The 14463-nt window shown below is 34.0% G+C and overlaps 1 protein-coding gene across 5 annotated transcripts in view; it reads right to left on the minus strand.

Annotated features, from left to right (window-relative positions):
- The window catches only part of Crppa (CDP-L-ribitol pyrophosphorylase A), a 332294-nt gene that overhangs the window by 221701 nt on the left and 96130 nt on the right, over nt 1-14463 (minus strand). For all 5 annotated transcript variants that reach the window (XM_046463642.2, XM_046463640.2, XM_046463641.2 and 2 more), the window contains one exon: nt 3650-3695. In XM_046463642.2, the coding sequence (XP_046319598.1) occupies nt 3650-3695 (46 nt within the window). The remainder of the gene's footprint in view (nt 1-3649; nt 3696-14463) is intronic.

Consider the following 14463-nt stretch of genomic DNA (forward strand, 5'->3'; position numbering starts at 1 on the left):
CTTAACAGTTCCTAACCCAAAGAAATCACAGTCCAGTAGAATAAAGTACAGAAACCATTGACGTGCCCACCATGACAAACACTGAATCTAGTATCAACTCTGGTAGTCAGCCAGATATATTTGTGTATCTATATATGTATCGATGTACATCATATTGGTTCTGTTTTTCTAGATAACTCTGATGAATACACTATAAAAAGGAAAACAGATGAAAATATAACTCAGATAGTCTTCTACCATGTTATATTTTAGAATTTTTTTTTTCAGACAGACACAAAAGTCTTCTTTTCTCTGTGCCCAGAAATATTTCAATTATCAGAGATGGTATTTAGCATAAGTTATGAAGTTAGAGGGTAATCCTAGGTGAGCAAATAAGCATTTCCAGCTGGTAAGGGATAATTAGACTTCAAGGGTGAAGTACAATAAAGAATTTAACAAGTAGGCTGCCTTATAAAGAGACTATAAAGGACTGAGGGGAAACCTAGAAAAATGTTTCTGGATTTTAATGTACAAAGTAGTCACCCAGAGTTCTTCAGATTCTGATCGAATCCAGTAGGGCCCAAAATTCTACTTTCAACTTGTAGGGTAACTACAATGTTGCCAGTCTAGGGGTACACAGGAAAGCTCCAGAGCAAGATACCAGTAGCATCAGAATCTCCTTGGAAGATTTTAGATTAAAAAAAAAATTCAGAGTGACACAGAAATTAAGGGCCCCTCTGAAACTGAATACAATTTCTGATGCTGATAGTATAGGACTGCCGGGTGTAAAGGGACAAATAGATAAGGATATTAGGAACACAGGGTTAAGAGAACAATTCTATAAAATGAGCCCACTGTACTGACTCCCCACATGCTTTCCTTATAAAAAGCAATGTGCCTACAACCCACTTGTCCCGAGGGGACAGGAAATGTTACATTCCTCCACAAACAGCCAGGGGACAGAAAACCTGGCAGTCAGTGTAGAAAAGGAATGATGGAGGTCAAGAAAGGATGATGGGTAGTTATCACTGGGTTGCTAACAATTAACCTCCAGGATCACACTTCCCCAAACAAGCCAAAACCCGCAGTACTCCTGCCTCTTCCTGCCCATAGGCACATATGCAGAGAAGAAAGGGAGGCAGGGACTAAAAGGAGGGTTCTGGAGCCTATAAAAGAACAAGACACACACATTCCTGCAGACACCTAGCTCTGGGCTCCCTTCTCTCAGGAAAAGTCTACTTCACAAGCTTCAGCATTTCTCAGATGCTTCATCTTTAATACTGGAAGAATATGGACCCAATCCTGATTTCCAAGACCAGTACCACATGGACACCAAGGGAGCCGAGAATGGAGATCGCCCTTACCCAGACCTGTCTAGCATAGGCTAAACCTACATATGTATATCAATTGGATTTTATTCCTATAATTTTTAACCGCTTCTATGGGACCAGCGGAAAAGCAATCTGATTCTCCCTAGTTTGATCAAACTGCATAAAATTAATTTTTCTTTTTTCATCTTTTGCCTGTTTCTTTGTATGTGGGTGGCCAAATTCAGCCAGTTGAGATCCAGGCAAGGTCCCTGGGCCAGGCTCTGGTACTAAGAGGACACAGAAACTGAGATTGTTGACCTAAATCAGCTGCTAATGTAGTCAGTCCAATTATTTTCCCTAAGAATAACAGAATACTTCTTTAATAATTTTAAAATAATAGTATACAAGAACTTGTTGTCTAAATAAGAAAAAAAATTTCTCTATGGTAAAAATTTCCAAAGTCATAGCCCCCTGCAATTATGTTTAAAATGTAGTGGGAAGAACAGTAATAATGGAATGAACTGGACATTACCCTATATGCATATATGATTACATGACCGTTATAATTCTGCATCATGAATAACAGGAATAAGAAGTTATACTCCATTTGTGTATGACATGTCAATATGCATTCTAGTGTCATGTATAACTAATTAGAACAAATTACAAAATGAAAAAAGTAGGCTTTCACATTGTAAGAAGTCTACTCTGATAATGTTAACATGTAGGCAATGTATTGCAATTTGTAGAATCCTCCATTGAAACACTAACTGTTCAAACTAGAGACCATTTTCGTTTTACCTAGGTAACAAAGATACAACTTTGCAAAGAAACCAAAGTGAGCTTTATATTTACATTGAGAGTATAACCAACCACATCATGATTTAACCAGCATGTCCCACAGTACTAGTCACACATTCTAGGCTGTTGTATAAATATGTCAATGCTTTGATTTATGGTCATAGATGATATGTTTATACATAGAGATACACAAATCACAATATGCTAATGGATTGAAATGAAATATGCTTGAAGAACAAGAACTTGAGGCTAAACTGGAAATATATTGTCATGAACAGAGAAGAAGTTCAGTTTTCTGCATATGAAGCCAATTAATTATTAAATAGGATTTCTGAAAACTATAAACCGACACATTCAAAATTAATATTCACTACTTTTTTTCCCACCAATAAACTTAAATTTAGAAGTTCACATCTCAATCAAAATTTGAGCATATTGTTCTATCTGTAATTTAACTAAAATCAATTATTAACTTGTTGTAAAGTACCACACTTATTTCAAGATGGAAGTGGGACACCTCTGATCTTGCTAAAACTATATTTAGAACCATGGTTCTTAGTTAGGGGCAACTGTGTGCCCTTGAAGATATCTGGCACTGGCAGGAGACATCTCTGACATAAGGGAGTAGGTGAAAAAGCAAGGGTGCTTCAGGCATCTAGTGAGTGGAGGCCAGGCATGTGACTAAACAATGAGGGAAACACAGAAGAGACCCAAACCATAGAAAGATTTGGTCTCAAATGTCAGTGTGGTGCTTAAATTGAGAAACCCAATTTAAACGATAAAAACTGCAGAAATACAGAAAGAATGTTCCTTCTGCATCTTGATTACATTCCTAACACAATATTAAGCTCAATTGTGAAACAAAGTCAACTGGCTTCAAATGATTGTTAAATAAGTTTTCCCAAATATTTAAATCAATGCATTCAATATTCAGATTCACTACTTTTTTTTCGTACTTCAATGTAAGTTTAAATTTAGATCTAGTTTCACATGTGGTCATTAAGTAGACTATCTTGGAGATGGAATTTAGAGTCACAACACTGGAAAAACACAAGAAAGTGGTTATCACATGTAATACCTAAAATTACAAAAGAAAACTGCATTCATTTTTAGAACAAAAATTGAATTTTAAAAAATCATCCAGTACTATTTCTTCAAATTTATGGAAAACATTTTTCTCACATGGAAGATAATATCTAATTCACTGATATGGCAGTGTTAAAGGGTGGGGGCAGTTATCTTACCAGTAAACATGAGACAACTTTAAAACTGTATTAAAATATCAGTTTTCACTGTTTCCTTCCTAATAGTATCGCTGTCACATACTTAAATTAATAAACAAAAGTCTTTCTTTTGTAAAAATTTAAACCAAGATGACATTATTTCACAAGCAGGAAACACAATAAAATGTAATTATTTTCAAAAACAAATCAGAGACCTCAGTGGCCTACAGGCATTTATCCTTCTTTGATGGCTGGGATTTAAACTGTCATGAGAAATTCTGAACTGGCTTACATTTTTTGAAACACAGGAACTGACAGTCACAAGGCCAAACATACCCTTAATAATCGATTCAGCCGCATACAGATCTCGTTTGTAGGTCACCTAAAGGACAGATAAACCTCATTAGACTTAACAGAGCAGGAAGGAATGTGAAAACAATAAAATAATGCCCTTGAGGAAATTCTTGATTTTGAAGAAACTATAAACATAAAACACAATTTCTAAACTAGAAAACAGCATTAGAAAATCCATATTAAATCATATTCTATTTCTACAAATGATTAAAAATTTTATTTGTAATCTTTGAATAAATTCAGATGTTATATAGCATTTGTTTATGAAATCCTATTATATAACTGAAGCCTTATAATCAAACAAAATGTAGTAGTGTCCAAAGTATTAAGTGTTAACACTTAAAGTCCAAAGTGTTAACACTACTACTTAATAGTAAGGTTCTATACTAGAAGGAAAGCAGGAATCCCTTATGTAACAAGTCACCAAACTTCATTGTTAGTTGAAGTTAGCAAGGATCAACTCATATTAAAGGAGACTTCATTCTGAATTCAGTATATCTTTATATACCAAGATTCATCTTGTCAGTTTTTATTAAAATGTGGCTCCAACAGAAAGAGCCTACAGGGTGTCACTATGTGGCTAAAATCATTGGTAATTTTTGAAAAAACAGCCTGTGAATAGTGTTCTGGGATTTGTAATGTCAGGGTATATATCTGTTCTATGGCAAATACTTCCTAGGTCCCATCCAGGGAACTCAGGTACAGAATATGTAGGTGCGACTACAGATTTTGTTCTCCTATATCAAGAACTTAAGAATGTAGTAAATAATAAAATAGTATTACATAAGTAGAATAAGGCATAGAAACCCATAACCAAAGTATTCAGATGCTTATGATGCAAATGGTGTGAAAAATCCATTTCAACAAGTGTTCAATTAGTGCCTTACCATGGCTATAAAAATGGGACATTCTTCTTCCAGATTAGTTCAGAATTGGATTTATACAAATAACTTTGTTTAGCTCAATAAGACCAGAGAAAGTCTACCCAAAATAAATGGACCTGCTATGCCTTTACCCTGTCAGGTAAACTGTGGAGCAAAATTATAACCTACTTTGTAGAATTAAAAAGTATCCCATTTGGTAAGACAGATGGTAAGTTGTTCAAGCAGTCAACCAATGTATGAAAATCAAATGTAGCATCATGATATTATCTCTAAAACAAGCATATGCCAACCAAGTTACTGACTCCCATTATTTTAGTTTCTTATCCCCAATACAATCCTGTTATCTGGAAAACAAACAATAGGCTCACACTATACATTTTACCAAAAGTACTGATGAGATTCATTCGTTCAACAAGTATTTATCAAGCTATCTATTATGTGGTAGGCCCTGTTCTAAGTGCTGGGAATAGAGCAATGACAAGTGAGCAAAGAAAAAAAAATGCAGCAATTACATTTTAGTCAAGAACTTTTTCCACTGAAATTGAATAAAACTAGTTCTTAATTTTTTCTCAAAATTCCAAAATTAACTAGACATCTGAAGTCAGACCTAATTAATTTTTCCAACCTTAAAAAGAAAATAATTTTCTACATTAATCATCTATATGACAAACTCAGGGAAAAAATTAAGGGAAAGATATATAGTTACTATAATTCATTTTCTATTCCTGCCTGCTTTGAGGGGTAAAACATCTCTTTATATTAAGGTAATATTATAAAAGTAATTTGCTTCAAATAAACATTTATAAAGCATTTTTAAACTTACACAAAAGTTCTTCTCAAACACTAAAATAACTTCTAGAATTCTGGCATGAAAATCTTTGCATAGGAACCAGTCTTACGAATAAATGTTTTTATTACCTAAAGGTTTGTGCTCATCTAATATTAATTAACTGTATAAAAACAAAGGCTTCTATTTTTGTTACTTCATCCTATGGGCTACAATTACCTATTAAAGTACTATTAAGGCTTTTGAATTTTGATTAGCATCTTCTTTATAAAGCCTTAATACCTTAGCTGTACCTCTCTGAAAACAGATAAAATAAAAATAAACTACAGAAAATATTTGACAAACTTTTAAAGTATTTTTTAAGAACAGCCTCATTTTTTTTCTTAAATAGAAAATGTACTTCAAAGGGAGTATTACTGGAAATGTTGTAATTCTGAATTCATGAATTATTCATTTTTCTAACTGTTACAGTAATATGTGTTGTCCTTTCTTTAGTTTTAATTAGGAAAAAAGGCACCCTAACAAATCAGTTTTCAAGTTGATTTTCTTCTGTCAGCATGAGCTATAGTTTTCCTTTGACCTTGCACAATACTCTATTATGGAAACCTTTTTAAAAAATTCCTGTAGTGATGGACTAGAAGTCATTCCATTCAATGACTTGTTTTCAAACTGTGTTCCCTGGAGCCTCAGGGGCTACATCAAGGACAGTAACAGTGTTCTCTGCAGGTGAAACTCCAGCCTAACATCTGCCACTCACCTAGTTCAGCTCAATTTGTGTCTGTTTTGTTTGATTGTGCATCTGTGCAATAATTGATCTGAGTAATGAGTTTAACTGTAAAAAAAAAATTCAATAGGGGGAAAAACTTGAAGCTTATAGCTACAGATAATTGTCTTTTCATTCAACACAATTCTCTCAGCTACCTCAAGGTACATTGCCACTGGGACTATTACACTTAAATTTTTTTGCTTCTTCTGTGTTAAGACACAAAACATAAAACATATTTCAAAATAGAATCATGTCCCATTGGTCAGGATCTTCCCTGATTAAGACTGCACTTAATGTTCTGACATGTTACCTCTCAGGATAATGAATATGTAGTAACCCCAGTACTAGCAAAAACTATAAAAACTCATATTTCAGAGATAGAGAATACTTATTAAGCAGATAGTTTTAGAATTTGGTTTCCATTTCATCAATTATGTACATCTAGAAAATATTCTTTTGGCTAGACTGGATAACTGTATTTAAAAAACTCTAAAAAGGAAACATCACCACATTGTACTGTTGACGGCAAAAAATAACAAGACTATTTTCTTATTTTCTTTTGTTGTTATACAATGATGCCAGAACACGTGAATCTTAAAAAAAAAATGCAGTCCTCATCAAAAGGAAGTCAACTTATTCATTTCAATAATATTGTGATGATACAAACACTTCAAAATCCTTATAAAGAAGCATTTTAAGACAATGGAACACAGTTGCTAAATTTCTTCAATAACTGATTATAAACCTCATGCCTTAAAGATGATTTTGACATTTAGAAATAAGAAGTCTATTCATTTAAGACTGAACAGTATAGTAAGTGACCCAGCAAAGTGTTTAAAAGTATACTAGACCAAAATATGGTATAACTATAAATTTAAGTTCTTATGTAGACAACAGGAAATCTTCACACAATAAAAATGTTTACTGAGGTTTTGCCATGGCACAACTACTCAGGAAAACCATGAGGGCCAATCCCTATTTCTGGGAACCAGTACTATACTTTCCTGTGACTTGCCATTCTTGGGAGGTGGGTGGAAACCTGATCATTTAGGAATACTATTCTCTACCCTGGAAGATGTAGTGGGGGGGATTAAAACTCTGGGGCAGAGGTCAGCTGAAGATGGCAGAATAGAGAAGGTCTCATTCCTGGCTGCTCTGTGTTGTGAAATGAAGAAGATGACGGGCAGCTTCTGCGCAAGGTGGTTGAACAAAAAAAAAGGGGGAGGGGACGGACTTTAGTGGAACTTAAACTGGACATTCAATGCAGACTGGGGACACAGGAGGTTGGATATAATAAAAGAAGGAAAAAACCCCAACAGCATAGCCATTGCAACAGCCAAGCCAGAAGCTCCAGCCAGAGAGGTCCCTCTGAGAGCATAGTAGAGGGATAAGGAAATTAAAGGAACCCTCATTTGGGGGAGGCCCAAGGGTTATCAGGGTACAGAAGGTTTAAAGACCAAGAATATTTCCACAAAAACCTGAAAGACACAGTGCATGATATATGTATGCAGAAAAAGAAACAGCCAAAGGAAGGAATCATTTTGCAGCTGTAGCTGATGGAGCAATTCCTGGCAAGCCTGAGTATGGCCTGAAATAGAGGTAGTAAACAGACACTGCACAACAAAGAGTGTGTGTAATTGATCAGGAGAAAAATCAAATGTGGAGAGAGGTTTACACAGGGGACAACTGGTTGTAGAAACCCACCCAGATGTAACTGTCCCACTCCAATCCCACTGCTTACAGGACCTAAGGGGAGAGACACATCTGGCTAGGAACTCAGAAGGGTGGGGGGGGGGGAGCAGTAGAGATTGTTTGGAGATTGAACCTGAGACCAGAAACATGGGGTCTGCAGGTGTCATAGGGGACTAAGAACTGGGTCCCCCATCACACAAGTAGAACCCAGGGGAGATCCATAGGGTACAGTCTTCCAGTGTGGACAAGCAGGTATTTGGCAGTGGAGAAATCTCTAGACCAACTGGAATTCAGCAAACAGCATAGAACCTGCCTAAACCCAAATACTGCCTCCAAGAATTCTCCCTGTGGAATTACCTCTCCTACTCTTGCAACTCTACCCCGAGGGTGAGCAAGCATCACACTCCAGACAACCCCACCTAATACTGCTGAAAAGGAAAGCTGAGAATATTTTTGAACTGCTATGAAAAGAATTCTGTAACTTTTCATGAAGATATTTTTTTACTTGTTTTTATTCTTTTTCTATGTTTGTGACTTCAATGGTACATGGATATTAATACGATTTCATTTTTTCCCCTCATTTCTACCATTTTTGAAGCCAATTATTTTACATGGATTAGTTTTTTGTGAACTAAGGTATTTGATTAGTATATTTTAGTTTTGTTTTGTATTCTTTATTTTTACTTTTTAAAAATGTTTTGCTTTATATATTTTTTCTCCAGTGTTTCCCCTGACTCTCTTTTCTTCTGCTAATAGCCAATATATATTGCTCTCTGTTTCACTCTTCCTTGAATCTTTTACTTCTGTCTTCTCTCATTCTCCCTCATAATTATCGCGTACTGTATCATTTCTGTTCTCTTCCTGTCCATCATTTAAAACTTGCTATTTTAATTATAGGCAATAACTGATCATATCATTTCTGTTTATTGTGAAAATTAACGTTGCAGACATCATACTAAGTAATATTTGGTTTAATGGTGTAAACTGTTTGCACTGGTGGTTGTTATTATTTGTCTTCCCCTAAACAGTGAGGTATTGGAAACCTTCAGGGACACTATAAAAACAAAGGATAGAAACTCTACTCCCTCAGATCCATACTACTTTATGGGTAGACACATAAACAACATGAAAAAACAAGGAACAAATCACCCCAAGCAAACCAAGATATTCCAAAAATAGAATCTATCAACACCACAATGGAAGAAATGTCAGAGGTGTTTAGAAAGTACTTAGTTGAACTGATCTGCGAAGTAAACTATGGTGTTAGCAATGAAATCAAAGAGAAAATACAGAAAGTGAAGAGATCTCTTCATTAAAGAGGCAGAGATTCTGGAAAAAAAGGAAAACAAAAGCCCATGAAATATAGAAAACAATAACCAAATTAAAATTCAACAGAAACTTCACCAACAGACTAGACCACTTGGAAGACAGAACCTCAGGCAATGAAGACAAGATGTATAATCTTGAAAATAGAGTTGACCATGGGGGATAAGATATTAAGAAACCATCAACAGAACTTACAAAAACTATGAGATAACATGAAAAGACCAAATTTGAGATTTATTGGGATAGATGAAGGCGAGGAGATACAAACCAAAGGAATGCACAATCTTTTCAATGAAATGTTATCAGAAAATTTTCCAAATCTGAAGAATGAAATGGAAAATCAAATACAAGAGGCATACAGGACACCAAATGTACAAAATTACAGACCTACACGAGGGCACACTATAATGAAAATGCCTCACAGACAGAATAAGAATAGAATTTTAAAGCCAGTCAGAGAAAAATATCAGATTACAGGTAGGGAAAAACCAATTCAGATCTCTGTTGAATTCACAACTCAGAGCTTGAAAGCTAAAAGATCCTGGAACAACATATACCAAGCTCTGAAAGAAAATGTTATGTCAGCCAAGAATCCTGTATTCATCAAATTAAGCTTCAAATTTGAAGATGAAATAAAAATCTTCCATAATAAACAAAAATTAAAAGAATTCACAACTAGAAAGTCTGCATTACACAATATTCTCAACAAAATATTCCTTGAAATTGAAATGAAAAAAAGTGAAAACAAGCAACAGGAAGAACTAAATGAAAGGAACAATCAAACTAAATTAAAAACTAGAAATAAACCAAAATGACCAGGAATACAAATCATGTCTTCATAATCACCTTGAATATTAAAGGCCTTAACTCAATCAAAAGACAGACTGGCAGAGTGAATTAAAAATCAAGAGCCAACAATATGTTATCTTCAAGAGACTCACCTAATCCACAGACTGAAAGTGAAAGGTTGGAAAAAATATATATATCACATGGACCACATAAACAAAAGCAGGGGTTTCTATCCTCATATCAGATACAGTGTACGTCAAGCCAAAGTTGGAGAGACAAAGAAGAACATTCCATACTGTTTAAAGGAATTATACATCAACAAGACATAACAATTGTAAATATTTATGCAACAATGGAGCATCTATGTACATCAAAGAGACCTTTCTCAATTGCAAAAATCAAATAGATAACAATGTAATACTGGTGACTTTAACACACCTTTCTCACTACTGGATAGAGACTCCAAACAAAAACTATATCAAGAAGCTATAAAATTAACTAACACAAGCAATAACAGACTTAAGAGACATATATACAATATTTCATCCATCAATGAGAAAATATACTTTCTTTCAGCAGTACATGGATCCTTCTCTAAAATAGACCATATCTTAGGCCACAAAGCAACTCTTACCAAATACTAAAATAGAGAAAAAATCCTCCATTCTACCAGATCATAATGAAATGAAATTATAAATCACCGATAGAATAAAAACAAAAACTACTCAAACATCTCAAAACTAAATAATATGCTATTGAATGATGAATGGTTAGCCGAAGAAATCAGGGATGAAATAAAAGAAACTTAAAGATAAATGAGAATAGTGATACAACATATCAAAATCTCTGGGACTCTATGAAGGCAGTGAGTTCATTCATTAAAAGAATAGAAAGTCAACAAATATATGACCTAACACTATATCTCAAAGCCCTAGAAACAGAACAAATCAACACCAAAACCAGAAGAAATAATTAAGATCAGAGCTAAAAATAAATGAAATTGAAAAAAATAATACACAATTTAAAAAATAACAGAACAGAGTAAGAGGCTATATATAACATCTTTGATGTTAGTTGTTTTCCTTTTTGTTGTCTCAAAATGTTTAACAAAAAGTTGGTTCTTTGAAAAAAAGAAAATAAACCCTTAGCCATGCCACCTGAGAAAGAAAATTCAAATTATAGAAAACTCAAACAGTTTGTGAATAAAGGAAATATCACAATGAACACTATTGAAATACAATAGATAATCAGAAATTATTTTGAAAATTTGTACTCCAATAAAATAGAAAATCTTAACTACATCAAATTTTTAGACACATATGACCTACCCAAACCTTCCCTATCAAATGACATACACAATTTAAACAGATAAGTCTCAAGCAATGAAATAGAAGACACCCTCAAAAGCCTACCAATCAAGAAAAGCCCAGGACAAGACAGATTCTCAGCCAAATTCTTCAAAGAAGAATTAACACCAATAATCCTCAAATTATTCCATGAAATAGAAAAGGAGGAAACACTTCTAAATGTACTCTATGAGGCTAATATCACCTTGATAATAAAACCAAACAAAGACACATGAAGGAAAAAAAAAATCAGACCAATATCCCTGATGAACATATATGTAAAAATTCTCATTAAAATTCTGACAAATTGCATACAAAAACATATTTAAAAGATAGTAAACCATGATTAATGGGTTTCATCCCAGGGATACAAGGTTGGTTCAAGATATAGAAATCAATAAATGTAATTTATCACATTAATAGACCTAAAGACAAGAATCATATGATCATCTCAGTAGGTGCAAAAAAAAAAAAAAAAAAAGCATTTGATCCACTAAACCCAGGGCTGTCAGCTTCCAATAGTTATCTTGCTCTGCTTAGAGATTCCTCCTCACAAAAAAATTAAAACCAAAACAAAGATTTGCAGTAAACAATCCAAACAACAAATCAGGTTCACCAACTGATTTTGTCACTCACTGAACTGAATTTTTATATCCAATTCCCTAACAATTAATTTTGTATTTCTCTTTGATTGAGATAAATTGTTATTTATTTTTAAGTTTTCTTTTTCATATTGTAGTTGTTACCTATTAAATGAGATAATGAATTGCTCAAAAAAAATTGATAAAATATAGCACTCCTTCATGTTCAAAACACTAGAAAACTAAGGACAGTAGGGATATACCTCAACATTGTAAATTCTATTTATGCTAAACCCAAGACCAACATAATTCTAAATGGAAAAGAATTAAAAGCAATCCCTCTAAGAAATGGAACAATACAAGGATGCCCTCTTTCACCACTTTTATTAAACATAGTCCTTGAAACTCTAGCCAGAACAATTAGAAGAAATTAAAGGGATAGAAAAAGGGATAGGAAAAAAAAAAAAGAAAACTATCACTATTTTCTGATATGATTCTATATTTAGAGATCCAAAAAATTCCACCAGAAAACTTCTAGAGCTCATAAATGAATTCAGCAAAGTAGCAGCATATAAAATTAACATCCATAAATCAAATGCATTTCTATACATCAGTGATGAATCAGCTGAAAGGAAATTAGAAAAAAAAAAACTACCCCATTCACAATAGCTTAAAAAAATAAAAAAATACTTAGGAATCAATTCAACAAAATAGGTGAAAGACCTCCACAATGAAAACTATGGAACACTAAAGAAAGAAAGTGAAGACAACCTTAGAAGATGGAAACATCTCCCATGCTCTTGGATAGGCAGAATTAACATTGTAAAAAAGGCCATAATACCAAAAACATACAGATTTAATGCAATTCCTATGAAAATCTCAATCTCATTCTTCTTAGAAAAAGCAATCATAAAATTCATTTGTAAAAATAAGAGACCCAGAATAGCCAAAGAAATCTTTAGCAAGAAAAGTGTAGCAGTAGGCCTCACAATAACAGACCTTAAATTATACTACAGAGCCATAGTAACAAAATAGCACAGTATTGCCACCAAAACATGTAGACCAATGGTATAGAATAAAAGACAGAGACAAACCCACATAAATACAGTTATGTCATACTAAAAAAAGGCACAAAAAACAAATTTGTTGTGTCAAAAATACATTCTACTGTCATGTATAACTAATTAGAAAAATTTTAAAAATTAAAAATCTGTTTTCCTCAGCACCAGGAAGGTTGACTTTGACCCTGAATGTCTCCATTTTGCATTACTTTTTCTAAAATATATATGATGAAATGATTCTGTATTTAGAGGTCCAAAAAATTGAAATGAAATATTTTGGATATTTAGAGATCCAAAAAATTAAAATGAAAACCATCCTCCAACTTCAGACGATAGTTAAAATAGTCCTATATGCAATCATCAGAAATCTCTGGTCATTCTCCATTACTGTGGAGTTCATGAATTCCGAGCTGGCAGACTGCTCGATAATTCAGTATCCTCTCCTGCCTTACTGTTTTGTGGTCATGAAGTGCCTCAATTATATCCAAACATGACTTTCTCTATATCAGCCTTCCAAATCTCATTTCCAGGTACTTGGCCCTACATCCAGTACTAATTTTAGCAGTTTGGCATCACTAATATTTCTCAGGCACATTTTTTAAATGGCAGCATCTATGATGTTAGTTTGCAAATTGTATACCGATTCCAAAATATATATCCATTGCTATTATTTAAACAAATACTCTACATTTACAAAAAAAAAAAAAATCATACCACAAAAGGAATTTAAGTTTTTAAAGGAAAATCATACAATGCCACGAAGAGGAATTAAGTAAGGGCTAAACAGCTTATTTAAAAAAAAAAAAAAACACCATAGATAGAAGACAGGAGGCAGAAAAAGGAAACACTAAAATTTAAATACCTGGAATATTTGTACTCACAATAATTTCATCTCACTCAGAAGAAATGTGGCATCTAAAAGTTGACACAGTGATTAGTAGGACATTTTGCCCAGGCTACCACATTTCAGGCCTTTTCAAATCCAACATCCCTTTGATGCACATCATTACTCAAATCTCATACTTGGGAGTCAGGCTCTCTTTGTCCTGGTTCAGGAAGTAATACTATGATCCTGATTCACTTGAGGCCTAAAAGAGTATGTCAATCCCTGGGCATGTATGTCAGAGGGCACTGTAACAAACTTAATGGCTTACAATAACAGAAATTCATTCTCTCTCAGTTCTATAGGCAGCAAGTTGGAAACTAAGGTGTAGATAAATCCAAATTCCCTCTGAAGGCTTTTGGGAAGCTCCCTTCCTGGCCTCTTTCCAGGTTCTGGTGACCGTTGACAATCCTTAGCATTCTTTTGCTTGCAGATGCTTCACATCATCACATGACATCCTCCTTGCATGTGTCTCTTCTGCTATTTTTATAAGGACCAGTCATGTTGGATTTAGGGCCTACCCTACTTCAGTATGATCTTACTTAACTTGATTATGTCTGCAAAGAGCTTCTTTTCAAGTAAGATCACATTCATAGGTGGTAGGACTTAGGTCTTTAACACTTTTTTTTTGAGAGAGATCATTTAACCCACAAAACAGGACATGCTAAATGACTCATCAAT

Source organism: Marmota monax, unplaced genomic scaffold, assembly GCF_021218885.2.
Source record: "Marmota monax isolate L192 unplaced genomic scaffold, Marmota_monax_Labrador192_F-V1.1 WCK01_AAM20220418_F8-fsc00057, whole genome shotgun sequence".
NCBI lineage: Eukaryota > Metazoa > Chordata > Mammalia > Rodentia > Sciuridae > Marmota > Marmota monax.